The following is a 22,143-nucleotide window of genomic DNA, read 5'->3' on the forward strand; positions in this document are numbered from 1 at the left end:
TCTTGCAATCTGGAACATTTGAAAGTGTCTTTGTTGATTGTCATGTACAATTTTACAGTGCGTAGAATATACATTTATGCTAAGAATTTACATACAAAAGAAGAGTGGTTCTGAACACGGAAAGCAGGTAGTTAACTTCTCCAGAACTTTACTTCCCCATCACCTATTCTGTTGACATAGTCCCTCTTTGGCCTAAAGGTTTCTGACTGCCAGAAGGTCAGCGTGACAGTTTTTATTTACCTAAAACTCAAACTTCCCATTTTATTGTCATTTAAGCAAGTTCAATTTTGCTTGTTCAAGCTGCCAGAGCTTTACAGCTTTCCGTATCTACAACAGTTTAAAGGCGAGTTTCTCTCCATTGAAACTATAAAAACGCTAAAGGTGAAGTAAAACACACTCAAAAGATTAGACCTGATGTTTATAAAAAAGGAGTAACTATATGGAATTAAAGAGAATAATAGCCTATGATGATAAGAAATTCAACTTCAACATGGATAAAATCTGAAGCAATACAAGAAAAATTTACTTATTGTTAGTTGTCTGAAACTGATGTCACTTTTATGGAGATTTAATGTATCTTTAGAAATTGCTTGTAACAAAGTAAGGGGAAACAAATGTTTGAAGTAGGATTACATCACTCTGAAAATTAAGTCTCATTAATGGAATTTAGGGACCAAAATTATTCACAATTTGGGCTGGCTAAAAATTTTGCTTCATGTAAGCCTGAAGGCCAACCCTTACAATATGTGGGTTGTATTTAACTAATTCTTATTTTCAGGTCCAATTAATAACAACTCATATGTAAGGTATATTTTAATACGGATTAAATGATGATCAGACAACCCAGAAAACATTACTCTTTATACTGAGCATGCATGAAAGTATGTAGACCTAAGAACATACCTGTAATTCAGATACGGATTTTTAGATCTGAACCAGAAAGAATTTGGGTTACCCCTGTTATTTAGCGATGCACCTAGATAGCTTTTAAGCCTGACAGTCTTTTACTGTGTTTTATTATACATTTAATTAAGAGGGCAAATATAGCAGAGGAGACTAATCTAACGCACCACAGCTGTTGGGACTACATATTTGGAACCAACATACAAACCAATTTTAAGAACAGCTAGGCTTTGAATTATGACAGGAGTTGGAAACCACAATCTACACAGCATTACTTCATTTTTTAATTTAAAAAGTCTCAGTATTAGAGCTTGAATCTGTGCTGCAGCTAGTAGGCATACTATACTCTGGATATCAATTGATGTCAACTAACTGCATAATTAGTTATGGTTATCTTCTGGTGCATTTTTAAAAGGTCTATGTTTCTCAGAAACATATTTCACAAGATTATCACTGGTCTACTAAGTCCTTTTGTGATAAGTCTGCTCAATGTAGAAATGGTGGAGAGCAAAACAATCCCATTCTTACTCTTACCAGAATATACCTACAACAAGAACAAGCCCTCTTTAGGCTTTTTTACAACACGTGAAGATTTGGTTGTAGTTTTATACTGGAAGCTGTCTTTGCAAATTCTGCCTATTTAAAAGCAATATCATCTAACAAAATATATATCTTTTTATTTCAACAAACCCCTTAGAAAAGGTTTATGTAAAACAACATAAGCTCTTATTCATTATTCTGATGTTATTTACATTTTTAATGGTTCCTAGCAACCAATCATAAGCTTTATTTAAAAGAGAAAAAGCAATCTCTCTCCAACGTTTTTAAGGTGAAAATTTGTAATCGGCTTATTCATAACTTTCAAGAAAGAACTTCAGCCAGGAGAAGGAAGAGGCTATAATCCTCAACTCAAGCCACCATACTCACCAGTTTTGCCTTAATAGCCCCAGAATCAACATTCTGACCAGTTTTGGCGTGTAGCTGAAGCTGAACAGCATGGAGTTGCAGGAGCTGATCATGGACTTCTTTTTCCAATACTGCTTTCTCTGCCTGCGTTTCCGTCAGTTCAGACTTCAGATCAACTAATTGTGCCTGGAAGATATAATCCATCATAGTAATTAGAACGATGATTAAATGGGGTCATCAGAACTATGATACATAAATACATATTTTGCTGGCACATTTTACAGCCAAATGTTGTAAGACAGATAAGAGTTCATGCTGCTCCTCTCTAGCCCTATTTAAGGGCTACATCACCTGCAGGCTTTTCTCCTCCTCAATTGCCACCACGTTCATTCATCCACAGACCAAGCATCAAACCACCATACTGCTGGAAGTAACAGTGGCTGGGTTTTTCTCATACAGGCAATGGAATCTCATCCTGACTCTCTGACACAAGGCAATGGCATTAAAACCACAACGGAATTTACAACCACAGCATTGTAAACACAATGTACATTTTCATATGACTAAATCTTACTGGAAAAGAAAAAAAGATCGAAGTAAAATGGCAATTATTAATGCAGTGCAGAAATCAAGCAACCCAATTTACAATTGGTCTACTATCAACAACTGAGCTGAAACAGTCAATTAGGTAGGCAAATCAGGAACCATGAATTAACATGCCCCTAAAAACGTTTGTAGAAAATCGCAAATAATAGCTATTAACTCAAGAAAAAATATTTGAAACATTTTAAATACAGTTTACATGTAGTATTTGTATCTAGAATAAAAGAACAAGTTTACATTTTTACCAGGCTCCTTAAGTTCAAGTAGCATTTTAAAAAGTGAAATCATATCTGGAATACTTTAAGGCCATATTACTTTAGAGAAATGGGTTGCTTACAAAACCTTATCATTCTCCCCAGTAAACAGCCATGCCTCAAGTCTCTCTGCTGTGCATTATCTGCCCCCAGGCAAAGGCAGCACACACCTGAACTGAAGCAGCAAAAGGATGTCACCAGTATATGAGGTGATAACACAGCAGATAACTAAGACGTTAATAAGGAAGGTACAGTTTGACTCAGTCACAATTCCATATAATGTAGAGCAATATTACTTTTAATTATTATATAGTGCATAATTATATTACTATATCCTTTAAGACACTCCTTTCATATGGGTACTAATACATAGTTAACATAACTTTCATTACATTTTACCCTCCCACACAAACTCAGGTGTTCTAATTCAGAATGTCTGGATAAGCAGAAAGTAGTGGAGCAGATAAATCACAGTCTAATTTTGTCCAGCCTCACCTGGCCTGGAAGGGACAGAGCAGAGTTTAGAAAAGAAGCACATCTGCATCTCTGTGCAAATTACAAGAGCGAGAAGGATGGCTACTGGTTTTACACCATGGATGATCCTCCAAAGAGATTACAAAGAGACTGTCAAACTCGCAATAAAGAAACAAACAATCAACAACAAACAAAGAAACCATGCAGTACTCTTTGTAGACGACCTAGAATTTAAAAACCTATCTTAATGTTTTAATAAAAAGCAAAATGAGAAATGGTAACAGTGCACACCACTGAAATAATCTATTTACACACTATAGAAGGTCATAAACCTATTCCAGGAACAGATGCAGGTACAAGTCACACCCAAAAGGAAATATAATAAGCTGGTTTCGAATCCTATTTTCTACTTCTATGAAGGATCATAAATCTTCACATTATTTCACAGAAATCCTGCCTTTCTCAGCTTGGCCAGTTCACCTAATTCTCCAGATCAACTTAGCATAATCAGAGAAATCTGTTTCTAATACTCGAAGATATTTCCTGTATGACACACGATGAGGGGCCCTCATATGACTCCTACCAGCGCTGTTTTTCGATTCCCTGTTCCCTCAGTTACGTTATAAAAGAATCACATGGAAAGCCCACCGGAAAATCAGCACCTCTATGTTCCCTTTTGGAAGGCACCCAATAAAACCGGAGAGGGGGCAGAGGCAGGAGACAAAACGAGGAGCACAAACCAGACCCATGGACATCTACTTGCTCCGAGAGGACCGCTCGCTGCAGGGGGCCAGGGCTCCACACAGCCGGGTGCTGCCAACCCCTGTAACGATCGTGTTTCAACCTCCGTCAGCAAAACCAGGATGAATTAATGCTGCAGACGCAGCTGTACCAATCCTTGCATCAGCAACTTCTTGGATGCTCTCTCCAACAAGGCTGTCGGAGGAGAGACACCACACATCTCTCTGTACACATACCTGTAAGCGTGCTGTGCTCAGGGCAGGTCACCCGTGGCTGCCCTCGGGGCTGCCGAAAGCCAGCTGGGGGCAGCGGTAACAGGCGGCCGCCCATGGGTACCCCTCAGCTTCACGGCTGGGAGAGCTGAGGAGAAGCCACCGAGCAACAGACAGAGAACAGAAACTTCTGCTGGGGAACCGTCGGGGGCAGAGCTTGCGGGGAGGGCAGGATGCTCGACTTCATTTCGTCCTTGAACGCGAACTTGGTGATTCAGCCAGGAGAAGAAATAGGGGAGGCGGCTTCTAAGCAAACAGCAATTCCTTCAAACATTTACTTTATGTGGCATGTGAAGCCAGTGGTACAAATTAAAATACAGTTATAGTTTACACACCTGAAATAACACTGGGAGGTGTAGCCACAACAAATTTTTATAAAATCCCTACTCCATAATTAGGGAGTATCACTGGAGTACACATGGTAAATTCTAAAAAAACGCCACCCTGCTGCTAATTTTCTATCCTTATTATTAACAGAATAACTGGTTTTATTGTTTTATTTCTAGATTGACACAGGGGAACCAACATGACTCTTATTCTGAAGTTAACGTTACACAACTTCAAACCAAAGGATTTCCACAAAGTAAGCACTATAAAAATGCTCTAAATGTGAATATCTAACCAAATACAGAAAGCATGTTATTTCCACTAAAAAAATACACAGCAAAGCTGATCTATCATCAGTCTTACAAGTGATCGTACAAAGCACATGCCCCTAATAGTAACAGACATGGTGACACTGTAATGCTCAACAAATTAACTTGAAGACACAAGAATTATTACAGGGCAATGATTTTTAGAAGTTCTAAAATGTTTCAGTATACTCTTATTGCAAGAAGCTCCCAAAACAGAAGCAGGAATCATATACAATTTAATTCAAAAGCTCAAACTTAAAAGTCTTTCATTTGATCTTCCAAAAATTACGTACCTTAAAAACAAAAACACACACATTTGCACTATTAGGAATGAAATGCTGTGCATCGTTCCCACCTGAACTGGAAGAGGCACTTGAGTCATCTGCTACTAACCCAGTAGAGTAAATACTCACAGTCTATCAAGGCCACAGACAAACAGCAAAGATGTTAGTTTTATAACACCAATACTACATGCAGTGCAGAGGTAGAAGATGCCCTTCTGAGGCCCAGAGACACCGAAGAAGAGTGCAAATAGAGGAGGAATTAATTTACAGTCAAAGTTTCTAAAATTGCAGTAACTACTCATGTTCATGGCAGGAAATACAAGGTCATCTATCCTCTTCCACCAAGGCACAAAATCCTCTTTATTACAGCATACTACCGTGCAGATTTGCAATTATTGCACATGATTTTATCAAAAGCAAGACAGCGCTTAAGTTTTTCTCCGCTAACTCACTTGTGAGCCCAAACTCTAAGCAATGTACAGTAGGACTGGGCTGTGGCTCTTGGAAGTATGATTTAATCACAGAAATTACTCGTTTAATTTAATCACAGCATTACTGGTCGTGGCTTTCTATTTACCCTTCCTACTGCAACCATCCTACTCACTCACGCAGCCAGTTATACCAGAATTACTCCTTGTTTTCCAACCTTCTCCTCCTCACTACTGTGAATAAAACAAGCAAACCTTGAAGACTGAGGTGAGGAGAAGGATGGTAAATCCAAAAGCATTTTTTTTTCGTTCTGTTCCTACCCAAAGTACCAGAAAGCACATGCTATTTTAGAAAGAGCAATTGCTTCAGATTACTATCACGTTGGTCTTATAATCAATCTCCCTTTAAACTCTTAAAAAAACAAACCATGCAATTCAAGTGAATTGCGGATCTTAGTCAAATTAATCAAACTTTAAAACGGAGTATTTATCTTCCAAACAATCTGAAACACACAGATGATAACAGAAGAATAGTTAAAAAATGCTAACTAAATACTTAATTCTGGGGCATATTTTGCTATTTACCATGTGTTTGTACTTCAGAGATCTTATACCTATGAGAATCACAGCCAAATTTAACTTGAAATAACTCAAGAACTTATAAATTACTGTTTTTCCCCCCATAGGAGATAAAAGAAAATAGATCATGGCATTAAGCAACAAATTCACTTGTTCCACAGAGCATTCAAAAATACTATTACAAGTGAAAAAAAAAGAACCTCTCAACAAAACAGTGCAGACATAACGACTTTCTATTTTTAATCAACAGTTCATATTTCTTGTTTAAACAGTTATGAGTTATCAAAAAATTGTGTTTGATATAAATGGTCTTATGCTAAATATGTATGTTAAGCTGTCGATATAATAATTTCAGTTTACATGCTGGAATTGACTGCATTTACTATAATGGAGTCTTAACTAATTGTTTTCATCTGCAGGGAGAGAATTTATGCGTCTTAGAAACAAAACCATCACAGTGCTCTTCTGATTACTTTATATCATATCCTGTAATTTTTCCATATGTAGGTCATATCCTGTGATTTTTTCATATGTTGGTCAGAACCAAAAAAAAATAATTCATTCATCTGCTTGTACATTTTTCACAGAAAAGGGAGTGTTAGAATAATTAACCAAAACTCATGGATTTGTTTCTGTAAGATCTCAGAGCCATCCTCAGAGCCTATGCTAAGCATTACACATACCAAAAACATAAGCCTTGCCCCAGACAACTTACAAAGTAAATGCAAGAAGGAAACGATGAATAAATTCAACATGAAAGAGAAGTACAGAGACATTTGTGTATAGAGCTGCACAACAGGAAGCAGGCAGATGGCACGCTAAAACCACAAGTTTTTCGTAATCATCAGTGCTTGAATGAAGAACTAGAAGGTGACAACATCAGGGGCTCCTAGATACAAAGCATCAGAGGAAGCACACAATTATAAAATTTTATGTAAATGTTAGGGCAGGTGGCAAGCAGAGAGCTGGCGCTGGCAGAAAAAACAGCAGCAATGTTCTTAGCAATGTTCAGGAAAACCTTTTTCATCTTCTGAGCTATCATCCCAATAATTTCTGCAGAATGAACAAGAGTTGTATTTGAGTTAGTAGCTATGGAGAAGTATCTAAACCTTAGCCATTGCCCACATATGAGAACTCATAGCAGAGCCTGGCTGAATTGGAAAGCCATCTTATAGGCCTGAGTATGAGTACGGCAAGGCAGTGGCATTACCACAATCAATAAAAATGAGAGAAAGGCCTGAATTCTCTCTATATAGAAGTGTAAGAAGTGCTTTTGGAGGCTTGTGATAATACACTTTTCACTACCTCAATTTCTAGTTTGTGTTAAGAACCTTTTAAGTATTTCAAAAATGACTAGGCACAACATTAGGGAAAAAAAACAACAACAGATTTTTGGCCAAGGAAAGCTACTTACATAGAAAAACTTCCATTGTACTACCAGCCTCCAAGTAACCAAAAGTCATAAGCCAAGCACTCATTAAATGCTTTTAAGGTAACAAATATTATTTCAACATTTTTTTTCATTTTCTTTTAATTTCTAACCTTTGGAGTGTACCTAGTCTATTACCAAGCTTATTCTAAATTCCTGAGTGCCTAATAACTTTATTAAAGGAAGATTTTTTTTTTCCCATCATAGCATCACTAAATTCCAGCAGCTAGGACTTCAAGAAATGTCTAAACCAAGCAGACTAGCAATAAAGAAACACAAGAACTGGTAACATCTCTTTTCTGTCTTGGTTTCCTATACAAGACAGCCTTGTGCAGCCGTTTTATTTATGTGGCTAATTCTCTCTATTCCACCCTCCTCTGCTAATCAGAGCTGAATCCATTTTTGAGGTTCAGAACAAATTCATCAGAGGGGTACAGGTGTGTTATGATCAAAGTTCCTACTACACATAAGTCTTACCCAAAACAGCAAGAAAGAGCAACTGATCCGTGCCCTTGCTGAGGGAAAAGCAAGACTTTAGCTCATTTCTTTAATCCACCCACAGACAAGAACTCAAAGCCAGGTGGCAAAGCAGCATCCATGCACTTCTGAGCTGGTAGACCGTGCTGCTGCCTCTGGTCTAGACAACAAACCAAAAACATACATAGACAAATGATGGTGTAAATGATGGCATAGAAACTCAGATCACAGGAGAGAACCTGGGGTACCTGAATCAGAAGGTCTCAATGACTTCGGAGTGTACTTGCTGTTTACATTAGGGGAAAACAAACAAACAAAAAAATTAACAAAGCACCAGCTTTCTGGAAAAGCAGAAAGTGCGATTTCACTAGTTTCATCGATTCTGTTAAACACCTAAGGGTGCACCTTTTACAACAGCAAAGATTACAATAAAGGTCCCTGTTGATTAATCTTGCTGTGGGATCAAATCCAAATCAATACGAGATTCTTTTATTTTTTTTTCATCAGCATGTCCTCATGTAATTTATACTAGACTCCAGAAAGTTTACCAACATCTGTGTTCATCTATTTAAACATTCACTCCTGACCAGGAGTATTAACCTGATTTAAAAGCTGAAGGATCTAGGACCATAAAGCAAACACTGCAACTGCTCTTCATCTTCTGCCTTAGTATAAGCACAAAAAAGGAATAGAAATATCAAGATGTAATTTTTTTTTTAAGACAGAAATGTTGCTTTAAGCCAAAAGTAAGTTAAAAAAAAAAAAACTGATGTTTTACAAACAATGAAACCATTATTCCTAAGCGTTCCCATAACATTACACAACTGCAGGATAGAAATCAAATTGCCAAGACATGACATCTGTAGCTCCTACAGCCGGAGGCCTAAACATACTCGCAGACAGCAGACACACAAGTGCTGGTGGTTCAGCAGCAGAAGAGCCTGTGGCGGATGCTCACAAAACACGCAGCCAACACACTAATAACTTTTCCTGGGGACCCCTGACTTTGGCAGCAGCCCCTAGATGTGACGTGGCTGAAGCTCCTTGAGTATTATGTTTCTCTAATTGCTGGAAGAAACTATTTTCTCCTTTATTCCACCCATGTCACTTCAATGCTGAAATTTGTTTAGCCTACAGCTCCCTGAAAGACAAGCCTGCTCTGCCCCGGCCTCAGGCTTGGCTGTTTGGCTCTTCCTTCGCACTAAGCACCACTCACTGCAACGCTTCACACAATCCTACCACGTTTATAGGACTTGTTTGAAACAGAAACCATGAAACAGATCAGAGCCTTACTGCTCTCACTGTGCTCCTTGCAAAGCCGAAGTGACAGCACTGCACAAAATACGAGTTTCTGAATAACAGAGACACTTTGGAGTGATAGCCCTTGTTGACTAAAAAACCCTGCCTGCAACAAAACCAACTTACCACTTCTCCATGACCATGAGTAGCCTGTTTCAAATTACTTTAATAGCCTGTATTTACAGATTCTGTAATGAAATTGAAAGTACTTATTGCATTATTTTTGTGCCCCCCCCCCCCCCAAAAAAGGGCATGTGACTTAAATTTAAAGCTTTAACTAAAAAATGTACAAAAAGTTCTTTATCATATGGCTAATAAGAATACTGACACCAAAATTTTTAAGTATGAATTCCCTAAATAAAGACTAGAGCCAGAAGCAAATGGAAAAAAAAGAACTCAATTCTCCCTTGAGTGTACACTTATAGCTACTGATGGCAAAACTGCAGTGAAAAAGTGAATGCAGAAATTAGTTATAGATTGTTTTATCCATCCTTAATAGATCCCATACAGAAAGCAAACCGTAAGAGACACCTACAGACGCATTGCTCCATTCCTCAGATACCACTGTGATCCTGACAAATTATTCAAAACACTGGTCAGCAAATCAGAAGGATGCAAAACAACATGGATATTCATTTTTATCTTCTTTGCTAAGACCCTTCTGGATTTGCAATTACTTGCACGCTCTTCCTCCCAACAGTTAAACAATTGATAACACCATAACGCATGTAAAACATCTTAAAATTTGTTTCCATTTTTATGTAGGCTGATATATCACCTAAGATTTATATGCCAATCATTGATCTTTTTCATTGCTATCATTAAAATAGCTGGTAGTACAGCACCGTACTATTACTGCCTTGGCTTTAGGTACTGTTTCTTGCCACTGTTTTGCTTTGTATTTGACTGAATCGTTGTACCTACTTGCAGGAGAACAGGCCAGTGCTTTTATGTAATCACTGCCAGTACACTTTGCTGCCAGCACCAAATTCCTGGCTGCCTCACAAAGACGCTTTTTTTCAGGCTGTCCATGCCTCTAATTGCTTATGAAGAATACATAAATCCATTTTTAGAAGTCATATTGGTAGCTTTATGATTGCCATAATTTTGGAAGTCAGACTAGCTATGCAGCATAATTCAGTAAATAAAACTACGAATTCTGAACCAAAACACTAGCTCCCTATTGCTTACTCTTTGGCAGCTCCAAATAAATGAGAAAAGAAGAAAATACAGTTGCACTTTACTACACACAGACTAAAACTAAAGTAAGGTAGTTAAACCTCTAGAATGCCAGGGCTCCTGATACAGGAAAATACAACTTAGGTCATCCCTTTAGAAAGGTATAGTTATTATGAGAAAAAAAAAAGGATCAAAACTATGACATGATATAAACCAACTGAAAATTTTACTGCATTTCCGCTAGCTGAACATCTGAAAATCAGTTGAATTCTAGAATACAAAATGAGCTGGATCAAGTCTCATTCACAACAGACCACATTCCATCTAGAAACAACAGATTCCAAAAGAGAAAAACTTTCAAAAGGTAAGAGTGTTATAAATAAAATAACAATTCAGTAAAATACTGGAAATTTTTAGAACATTTGAAAAAAATAATTTTCTCACTGAAGTATTATAAGTATGTTCCCAGTTTTATAGGCACATCTGTCATGGGACCAAGAAACATCTTGGCATTTCACAGAGGCATTTCTTGTTACAAAACAAAATGGGGATAAGGATTAAAGGACCTCAAAAGAAGGTATGTGCTCCTACCATGTTTAAAAAGTCCTCCTAATCAACCAAGCAGGTACAGTTCTAAAGCATGCTCCAAAAGCTGGACTTACACACTGTGTGAAAAAACCACCCCATACATAATATACAAGTAAAATTGAAATAAACATAGGTGACTTGTAATTTTGTAAGTATCTTTACATTACCTACATGCACTATATATGCTTTAGCTGATGTAGTAACAAGCCACTTACAGAAGAATTCGGCTCAAAGGAAGAAGTTCCCTAAACCCGATTCCAAGATCATCAAGGACATAACATTAAACATGCAAATAACCTAAAACATATTCTTAACTGTTTTCCCAAACCCCAGCATGTCCATGGGCTCACCCAAGTGCCAAGACCCAGGGTGTGCTCTAGCAGACATTCCATTCTAGCTCGTTCACTTAAAATTACAGGATCAGATTGGCAGCCAAAGTACCAACGTCAAGCTCAGTTTGCACTGGCCTCTTAACCTACTACTTTTACATCTACAGAACTTTTATTTTCTGAAAGAAACATTAAAACAGCGCCAGTCAGCACCGTATTTCTTTCAGCTCAAACAACGGTCAAACACGAGAAACAATTCCCATGAACTTCCCCTCAATTAAGAATCTCCTTAAACCTCACACTGCCTGCCAGCCTGCATCTGCTGATTATAACTCTGGGAGACAAAGCCCAACAAAAATCTCTTCCAAAATGGCTGTCACCTCCTTTTGTTCTAACAGCCTGAGGCCCTTACTATCCTTCAGCAAGATACACTCCTTCGTTCGTTTAGTCAAGCTGGTCTCCAAAAAGACAGCGGCTTCCATCACCCAACACTGTTTTCCTCTTTGGTAAGTTACTTAATTCAACTCTGCCCCTCTGGGACCAGCAGGGAAAAACTAAGAAAACAAACCCTCCTTCCCTTTAGTTTAGTTCATTTGGGACCATAAATGTTATTAGCACAGCAGTACAATTATCACCTTTCATCACTATAAAGCCCAAGTAAACTGATCTGCATACATCTGCTGTGCATCTGCATGCCGTCAGGTTCCTTCCAAAAATAACTTACCTCTCAACCAGCCGTGTGTAACTCCCTCTCTGGAAACTACAGGCTGCCTGGAATGCTTCCTTCCCTCTTCTGAAACATCCCTCACACTGTATTTTACCTAAACTCCTCTCTCTAGCAGTAGGTATACATACCGGTCATGCCAGAACGTTTTTACACCAAACTCCCAAAGCAGGAGCTTCCATCCACCAAACCAATTACCTTGCATCTCTGAAAAGTGGTTGTATCAATCAGAGAATGCATATTTAGCTGATTGAGTTGATAAAGTGAGTTCTGAAACCACATTTTTCATTTCTTGTCTGTAAAACCATAGCAAGACCAGATAATTCTGCTTAAATAAACAATTCACAATCAATAGAATAATATTGGTAATTTTTGTTAATTTAGTTTTCCTTTAGAAAACAGTACCACTCATTCAGTAAGGTGAGAGCAAGCAAATGTAGCTGCAGGAGTAAGGTCTTAGCTCTTAACTAACATATCAAAGTATTATTTTCATCCAAACAAAGGCATGTTTCCACAGACAGTTTTACCTCATTGGCTTGACAAGTATCTGTACCTACATAAGCTATGACTAACAACAGTCATGAATGTGATGAAAGCTTCATATAAAAATGCACAAGCACTATAAAATTACAACTGTCAGCTATTAAGAAATAATTGCAGTTTTAAAAATCATGAAATACAGTAACTTGTACCATTAAAAGTAAAGCTACTGATCACATCCTAAACTTCAGTGTTCATGTTAGCGACTTCTTTCAAAACAGGTAACATTTTGGACAATGAGGCTTCTGACCAGAAGTCTGTGCACATAAAAACACTCATTCTCAACAGAAGTGGCAGTTTCCGTTTCAAATTTATGACTCTAATAATGAGATCCTAAAATTAACAACACTATAACCTTCTAAAGGCCTATTTGAAATAAAAATTGCTTTACAGGTATGAAGCCTAATACCAATATCAGGAACAAAAATAATTCACAAGGTAAAAGGATTTTAGTCACCAGTTCAGGCTTCTCAGTATCGTTTTTTTTTATCAAACATTTAGTTCTCACACTTAGCCATATACAATAATCATGATATTTAAACTGCGCTCCTTTGCTCTTCAACTCATTCAAGATTAAAGCACAGGCAATTGTTGTTTCGATGCCAGGTCCCCTGATGATTGTAATTAGATACCAAAATCTCTCTCAGGATCTTTGTTTCATCTTTTCCTTTCAAAATGGAAAGCTTGAAACAATGTTTCAAAGAAATATTTACCAAGTATCAACTCATTCTCTTAAAATAACCTGAAAACTCATCTGCTTTACAAGTCTGTACACGATGCCCACCTTCCCTGTGCAGTATGCAATAAGCACTGATTGTCCACTGCCAACTCCTAGATTTTATTTTACTACACTGGTACAATTAAGTGCACTGTACAGCTTGACAGTATGCATGCAAGCTGAATACTAAAGCATCTATGACAACACAGCAACATAAAGAATGCTGTAAACATCACTACAATAAGTACTCTGGTGAAATAAAGACTGCAATGAACAAAGCTGCTTGGTTAATGGCATCTTTATTCTACCAAGAAATAAACCAATTCTCAGCTAAACTCTATGGACAGTTTGCATAACAAGGTCCTCACTCCAGGAAGAGATCAGATTAAAACCAAAGCTCATTTACTTCACTTCCTACTGCAAGGCGGACCTTCAGAAGAGCAAGTCACTATCTGAAGACTCTTCGATCTCTTTATTATGAAACTAAAATACAAAGGGCTTGAAGAACTGACATTTGTGGCTTGTCATAGTTTCTAAGAAGTTCTTCCCTTTGCTCCTATGTATTCCAAAAATACTAGAACAAACTAATGAAACTCTAAAAAGCACAGCCTACAAGAGATACTGAAAAAAAACGTTTTTTTTTTTTTAGCCCAGGGAAAATATAACTTAGAGAAGACTTATCAGCACAGTCCTATAAAATGTTAAAAGACAAGAGATCGCCTAACATCCACAACTGTCAAGGACATGACAAATGGCAACCAAGCCTACAAAAACAAAGCCTCAGGTTGCAGTAGTTACAAAAAGGCTGTAAAATTCCCCAAAATCTCCTTCCAGAGCACTCCGGTTCTTGCACAAGTCACAGGACCCGGAGCCTCTTGAGCAACATCAGCACCAGCCAGCTTGGCTCCTGCGAATGCTTCTTCCTTCCCACCCTTACTAAAACGCTGGTTTAGACATGAAGACAACTTCCCAGCAGTACTGACGGTCATTACTCTCCTCACAGAACACAAGATCTCCACTATTTAAGGAGACCAAGTTCAGCAGAGACCTATCCGACCTCCCTTGGAGCACGAGGGGGCAGGAGGACCTGCCAAGTCTATCCCAAACCCATTTTTTTCGTTCTGTTCACCTGTAAAGAGGCATAACATCCTCCTTTAAACTGCTGACTACGCTTCAGGTATCTTAAAGACATATCTTTGCCCCCTTTCACACCGGCTTACCGAACTCCCCAGGGACCTAACGCAAACGCAGGACCCCTGGGAGGCATCTGCTGCTCCACACCACTCCTTCCAACACCCCAGAGGCACTGAGGAGCCCGTGGGGCAGGAGCTTAACCCCACCCCGCCGCCCCGCAGCCCCTCACCTCCAGCTTGTGGTTGATCTGCGACACGGTCTGCGCCTTGTGGCAGAGCTGGGCGAAGCAGGAGCTGAGGCTGGTCATCTTCTGCCGCCCCTCGTAGGTGATGTCGGCCTGGTCGGGGTCGATCTCGCCCAGCAGCAGGTCCACGTCCACGAAGGCCTTGTCGAACTCCTTCTCCAGCACCTCCAGCCAGCGGAACATGGACACCCCCCCGCCCGACGAAGGCGACGGCGACGGCACCGGGGCCCCGCCGCCCACCCCCCCGACCCCGCAGGCCGCTCCGCCCGGCCCGCAGGAGCCGCCACCGCCGCCGCCCGCCGCCGCCGCCATCCCCGCGCCTCGCCTCGCCTCGCCTCGCACGGCCTCGCCTCGCTTCGCTTCGCTTCGCCTCACCCGGCCCCGGCCCCGGCCCCGGCCCCGGCCCCCGAGCGGCGGCGGCGGGCCCGGAGCTGGCGGCGCCGCCACGCAGCGCGGCGAGAGGAGGGAGCCCCGCGCGCATGCGCCGCGGCGCTGCCAGGAGGCAGCGGCCGAGCGCCGAGCGCACGATGGCGGCCGCGCCCCGCCCCCGCGGCGGGAGGGAGGCGCAGCGATGTGGCGGGGAGGGGCCGGCGGGCAGGGCCTCTCACGGCACCTCCCTCCCCCCCTCCCTCCCCTCGTATTATTTCTCCCGTGGAAGACTTACACCTCTGTCAGGTGTAAGTCTTACACCAACGCAGGTGGCGTGCTAATAAAGTTACTAAAACAAATTAACGTTACTAAAGTTAAAGTTACTGAAACAAATCCGTTCACCCCGCCCCTGAGGCAGGGAGGTCCTTCCTCGCCACAGTTGTCACAAGCACTTCCATTAGGGCCAAAGCTCAGAGCTGGATGTGCAATGCCACGAGCACATTTCCTAGCTCATTCTGCTTCTGAAATACATAAATACATAAATAAATAAATAAATAAATAATCAGGGAACAAGCATACACTACATGGATACCACAGCGCTTTTTGGGGCATTCTAGTGACACCTGGCTTCCTTGAAAATATTCTGTTTGATCCTGATGTTGATTTCAGAGGGAGCTTCATTAGCAGGTCTCATAGAGATCTCTCGCGCTAAATTTCCACCTCAGAAGAGAAAAAGGATGATATAAATCCAGGTCAGGACCCTAGTCCTGCCTACAACACAGCCCCAGAAACAGGAGCAGGACTGCCCTGGCTGCAGCAGATGCCAACAAAATGGCAATGGCACCAGGATCCTCCATGCGCTGCTCCCTGGTGTAAGGTGGCCTGCACTGAGTGTCTGTCATGGCTCCACTTTGCATAAATACCTGATTTCGACACAGAGAGACAGAAGGATAGCACTTGACAGCTCAGTGGTTAGACCACTCTCCTGGAACACAAAGAGAGATGTTAAAGCAGGAAAGCATTGTACTTCCAACAGTCTGTGCTTTCAGGAGAGCTGGATAAAAGCCCTTCACCACTAGCAGTAGGTATCACATCGCCTCTGGGATCTGATATCGCAGGCTTGACAAGAAGCTTCCAGATTGTTATTACAAAGCTGCTCATTTTCCCTTTACTGTTCAGATTGCCTGCACTGTAATTTGAGGTAGGATGGGGAACCTAAGAGAGGTACTCTTACTGTTAAGCCCATCTATGATGGAAACAAAAGCTACAAATCCTTTTAGATGACCCCACAGAAAGAAATCTACTGGCTCAGTACATTGGGGTACCCAGATTCTGTCTGAGCAAAGGGTTTGAGTGTCTAAATTTTAGACTGTCGCCCAAGTGCTTCGTAATGAGCCAAGTTTAATACAGCATTTATTCAACCTTCTTTCTAACGTTTGTTCTCTGTGGCTATTTTGACTTTATACCAGCAAGGTCTGAGCGGGAATCAAAGTATTTGCTGTAGTAAAAGCTAAGCTATCACATTGTTTAAATTAGTTCAATCACACAAGCAAATATGTTGCTTCAGGACTTTTTTTTTTTTTAATGGAACAGTAATCTAACTTAGCTAAGCATAAATATTTTTTGCTCATGTATTTCAATCATGTATTTAAGGAGCACCTGCTTATCTTGAGAAGGAAATGTCCCGTAGTTACTATGTAACGTATCTATAGCAACTACTGCCTTTAAAGACTTATAGTTGATATAGTTTATGTATGATTATCTCTTTTAAAGAATTACACACTCTCTGCTTTTTAATATCCTTTCCCTTCAGCTTAGGGTTGGTCTATCTTAAATTGTGTTTATCTACAGTGGTATCAGAGTTTTGTGGTCATTAATTTGAATTCTTTCATCTCTCATCAGCACTACCTTTGTTTTGCAAGTCCTTACATTTCACAAGTCAAACAAGGTTTTGTCTCTGCTTCTTTCACTCAAAGATTAGCTTCTCAAATATGACTCTTTAGAGACCTACCTGTAGGATAATAGCTAATACTTGCTGGACTATGGATAAATGAGAAGGAATGCTATATATAATTAAAAAAATCTGCAGTTGTGACATGGAATCTTAGTAAATGTAGTTAACATTAGGAACTATTTATGTTTCTCACCAGAAATACTGTGTGAAAAGGGGGTTGAAAATAAAAGCAGATATCACTAATATAAGGGTAAACACAAGAATAGTTTAATTATCTCAAAACTATACTTTTAAGAGCCCTAGAAAGTTCTGATCAATTCCAGTTACCCTTGAAATGTCTGCCAAAAGCACCCACACAACCTTAACTCCTTTCTGTCAGCAAGCCATGCAGTCATTATGCAATTGAACCTAAGAAAGCTTAGCAGTTTTGTCCTTCAATTAGATTAAATTTATTTTAAGTAAACTGTAGTATATACCACCCTGATAACACCAACAAAATAATCAAAGAATATTTAAAGAACAGCGATCATTTGAATCAACTGGTCTGTCAGTAAGAATCCTTGATGTGTGGACACAGCTCTGCTACGCCCAAGAAACATTTCTATCAAATAGTTGCAGGAAATTTTGCCAAAATAAATAAATAAATAACTGAATACTTTTTATGTCAAAAGGACTTCACTGAAAGTTTCCTGATCTGCTCATTTGACCTTACCTATCATGTGGCATAGCTAGGTGAAGCTTATCACAGGCTAATTTCATCATATATAATTGATATAATTTCAATTATTTTAGACAAGGTGGAGCATAAAGAATGTGAAGTTTCTGTGCTACTCTGCTATTAAGCATATTTGAGTACAAACAGTATTTTATAAATTCAAATCTACATATTTTGACTTATCACTGGAGTACCTGATGAAATATCTGAAAAATTACTTTGTTTTCAAAGAGTAGATGACCCTCTGCATGGGGAGGGCACATTTTCATATAAGACAAAGCAAAGCAATACCCAAAGCAAAAGGAAAAGACATAAATAATACTCTGACCAGCATCTTCCTTGCTGTATATTTCATACTCGGTGTCCATGCCAAGACTGTGAAACTTGTGTGAGATACTCTACAAATCTTTGGTTAGACCTAGCCTCTGGGCAAAGAATTTACAACAAAAACATGTGTGTTTGCACATGAGGGTCAGCTCACCTGTAAACCTCTGTAATTGCAGCTGCCCAGCTGTGCTCGCTGGGCTGCAGCATGTGCACATGTCAAGGCCAACTTTTGTGTGGTTAGTGCTGAAGCAGAGAGGGGTTTGATTGTCAGGCTGGTTGTACAGTTACAAGCAGGGGCACCAGAAAGGAAACACCAAAAACAAAGAATATTTTGCAATATTGAAGAGTGGGAGATAACTTGAGATGATAAAGCAAGGATTTCTTGTTCTAAAAGTGGAGTTGGGCTAGGTGATTGGAAAGTACTTTTCTAAAGCACGCTACAGAGGATGAAATTATCCAGACACACTGAAACTTAGAGAGATTTTTTTGTTGTCATTACAGAAAATTTCTGCTAACAAAACTGAAGCCTTTTAGATTTTTATGCTTTAGACAATTCCTTCTCTGCAGGTTTAGGGACTTCATATTTGGCTGCCTTCTACAGTCTGTGCAGTGATTCCATGCAAGCAACAATTCACTCATGACTATTTTGAGGGCACATTCTTGCCCTTTTTGATCTCTCTTCACACAACTTCCACGAGTCACTTCTTTGGACCAGCTTTTCTTTTTTACGGTGCTTACTGAGGTCTTCTTCCCATGCTTATTTCTACATATCCATTTAAGCTTAACTCTTGTCATCCTGAATTTTTGTTTTATTTTTAAAAATCAGTAAAACGTGCTAAAAATATTTGACTTTTACAGTGTGGAAGAATGAAGCCCTCTTTTTGTGCACATGGTGGGTATAATTTAGGAAGCTGCTCTTTCAGACTCCTCCATGTCTGACAGTTTCAACAGCAGACAATTTTTACACAATTTAAGCTCCATTCTGGTTCTGTTTGATGAGCAGTCACTAGCAGACTCTTCTTAAAGGCTAAAGATACCCACAGAAGCCGGGAGAGCGAGTACTAGCTCACTTCATGCAGGCCTGTGAGAAGCCCTTGCAGGTCACCTTTGTTAACTACTGATCTGAAACAGTTTTGAATGAGCAAAGCCCTTGAAAGAGAATTTCTGTGGTTCCAATATCAATTGCACAATCCATCCCTGCCTCTCTATTTTTAGGTGGCACTGCAAGAGGCGCAGTCTCAAATACAGTAATTACAGATCTTACATAAACGGTCCTATACAGAAGACCCATGTATTTAAATTCTGAGTTGAGAATGGATTCAACAATTTTATCTGCCCTCTTTATTCCCCACTCCTCATTCCTTTTGGGACTAACTTGGAATAACATAAAATATTGTAAAAATAATATCAATGAAACTGTCAGCATACTAATCTGTGGTTTTATGGTCACTGCTCTTGATGGCTCAGTAATTAACGAATAACAGTTCTCCAGCAAGAAGATGCCATTAGTAAGGATACTTTGAAGGCCAGCTATGGCAGCATTGATGGGATTTGTGTATGAAATTATTTAAACTGACCTCCTCCAGGTGGGTGCTGATTATTTGTTGTTTAGGGTGTCTTCCACAGCTACACCTGATCTTGGTTGGCATTCCTCAGTACTAACATAAAACCAGCGGTAACTGAAACTCTTGGATATGTGGATTTTTGTTTAACAAAGTTTTATTCCTTTGCAATAGGCTTCGCTCTGCTAGTTCCTCTGGAATACACAAATGCCACAGACAGGCAAAATGTGAGAAATTCAAAAGGGGTTATCACTTTCATCTGCTCTATGTAGCCAATGCAGAAGAAGAAAAAGCTACCTACTTAAACGCGGAGGAAAAGTCTGCTTTAAGTCATTCAGCAGCTGTTCCTGGTGCATGAAGATGAACTCGCCTGGAGTTAGAAAGCATATTCTCCACACACTGTGAAAGCAGATAATAAATATTTCCACAAAAATTTTAGCTTATGAAGAAGATTGAGACACCTTTTTCAGACAGGCTTCTGATTGTCTGCAAAACTCTACTTGCAGTTTTATTTTGTAGGAAGAAACACAAAATCGATGTTGATAAATGTATAACCCTTACATCAATTAGATATAAATCATTTGTCTACAATGTGTCTAGGTTGACATTCTTAATTCAGTCTAACACTCTGATGCTCTTTGTTTAAGAAACAATCCTGGAAAGCAGTTTAAATTATTTCAACAGATGATCAAGGGAAGCGTAATATTTCTAAAAATGTTATGATTGTTTCTCTTAGCAGACCTATCCTCTCTGGCAAGAAGAGTTTGATTGGAGGCAACCTTTGCAGCAGACAACTGCCATTTGTTGTCCCTATGAAAAACTGGTCCAAATCCAAGTTAAAAACCTCCAGAAAAAATAATTATAAATTCACACGTCTTCCATAGCAGGCACTTGATAGCATATGGCAGCTAAATATGCCAAGGATTCTTTCAAGCATACGCCATCACTTAGCGGCTCCCAGTTGCCAAACTACTTGTGGGTGTGATATCCCTCAGGGACCAAGCTCCTACCCATGCCCTCTGCAGCTCTTAAACTGGTCTTTTCCTGCAGTGTCTCCTTTCCAAAGGCAAGGACCACGCTGATTGTAAGAGCTCAGCTTCTCTGTGTCTTCTGTGGTAGGAATACACATTCACTTGTGCAGTTTGTACCATCAAGCACATTATAAAGGATCCACCTTCAGCTTTTATCACCTATCTTAATTCAGAAATTTCTAAACTTCTAAAATAGTTTTGCAATTTTTTCTTCTAATTTTAATGTTGCCTTAGTTTTAGTTGATTTTCTAAAGGCAATCTTACGTTAAATGTACAAAAATTACATCTTAACATACGTACTTGAAGAGTATTGCACCTTCCTGTGGTGCTGCCTTGTAACTACAGCCGTAACTTCTAACATCAGCTGAGTTGTTTCCAGTTTACAAAATAGGGAAGGATGCAACACATGGTTCTTATTTAAAGGAATTTTCAGTCCAACTCTGCAGGACTCTAGAGCTCTATACTGCAAAGCTTAAGGTTTGATCTGCCTTTTCTTTGACCCTTTGGAGCAAAAAGCATTTGCTTTTTGATGGCATTTTTGAGGAACACGAATACCTACGTAAGATCCTGAACATTACTGTCTTACTGAGCTCAGCATTTAAATTGTAGTGAGTGGAAAAAGTAGGGTCAAAGACAGTTCTGGGACATGCTAAAATATACCACAAGGAGTTGTCAGCATGCTGAAAGGTTTTACACTTTTGTATTCTGATTCTTTTAGAAGACAACAAAATGAACAACAATAAAAACAGCTACCAAACCCTACATCACAATATGTTAAAATGTTTGTTTGAAAACACCATTGCTAATCCTGCTCACCCACTCATTTTTGCTTACTTGATCACTATGGCAGAAGTCAGGCAGGATTTTTCTGGACACATTAAAAATGCCAGTTCAACGCATTGTTTTAAGAATAGGTTTTCTGCTCTCACTGCTTGGTTTAACAGACACTGAGTTGCAGTTCTGTCCTTGCAGCATAGGGGAAAAAGGAGAAAGGAAGGATCTCCAGTAAGGAATATGACAATTGTCTGGTGGAAAACCAGCAGCAAGAAATAAGCATTCCCATTGAGGACTGTCCCCAGTTTAGGTATCCCTTTGTCACATCAACTTGACATCATTGTCTGTTCAGAAAAATAACCAGACTGGTTCTGAAATCAGGAAATAGGATCACTGAAAATATGATAGAGAGGATGGAAGGAAGGAAACGGATAACAAAACAAAGCAGATCAGAGTGATAAGATAGAAGGGTTTCCTAGGTGCACTGCTTGGTGAGCTGTAAACTGCTGAATACAAAGGAGAAAAAAATAAAAATGAAAAATAAAAAACACATTGAAGATTCCTAAAATCATCTCTTGCCAAAATGTAAGCCTTTCAAAACTTTACATCTCTAGCTGGCAGAGATAATAGATACATGAGAAAAGCACTAATAAGTAGAGATTAAACAGAGG

General features: G+C 39.5%; 1 protein-coding gene across 1 annotated transcript in view; it reads right to left on the minus strand.

Annotated features, from left to right (window-relative positions):
• GOPC (golgi associated PDZ and coiled-coil motif containing) overlaps nucleotides 1-15,052 on the minus strand; it is a 28,213-nt gene extending 13,161 nt beyond the window's left edge. Inside the window, exons 1-2 of the mRNA XM_032184025.1 lie at nucleotides 14,726-15,052; nucleotides 1,831-1,995 (exon numbers count right to left, since the gene is read on the minus strand). Coding sequence (XP_032039916.1) covers nucleotides 1,831-1,995; nucleotides 14,726-15,052 — 492 coding nt within the window. The remainder of the gene's footprint in view (nucleotides 1-1,830; nucleotides 1,996-14,725) is intronic.
• Nucleotides 15,053-22,143: the final 7,091 nt, after the last annotated feature.

The sequence above is a fragment of the Aythya fuligula genome, chromosome 3 (genome assembly GCF_009819795.1).
Source record: "Aythya fuligula isolate bAytFul2 chromosome 3, bAytFul2.pri, whole genome shotgun sequence".
In the NCBI taxonomy this organism is placed as follows: Eukaryota; Metazoa; Chordata; class Aves; order Anseriformes; family Anatidae; genus Aythya; species Aythya fuligula.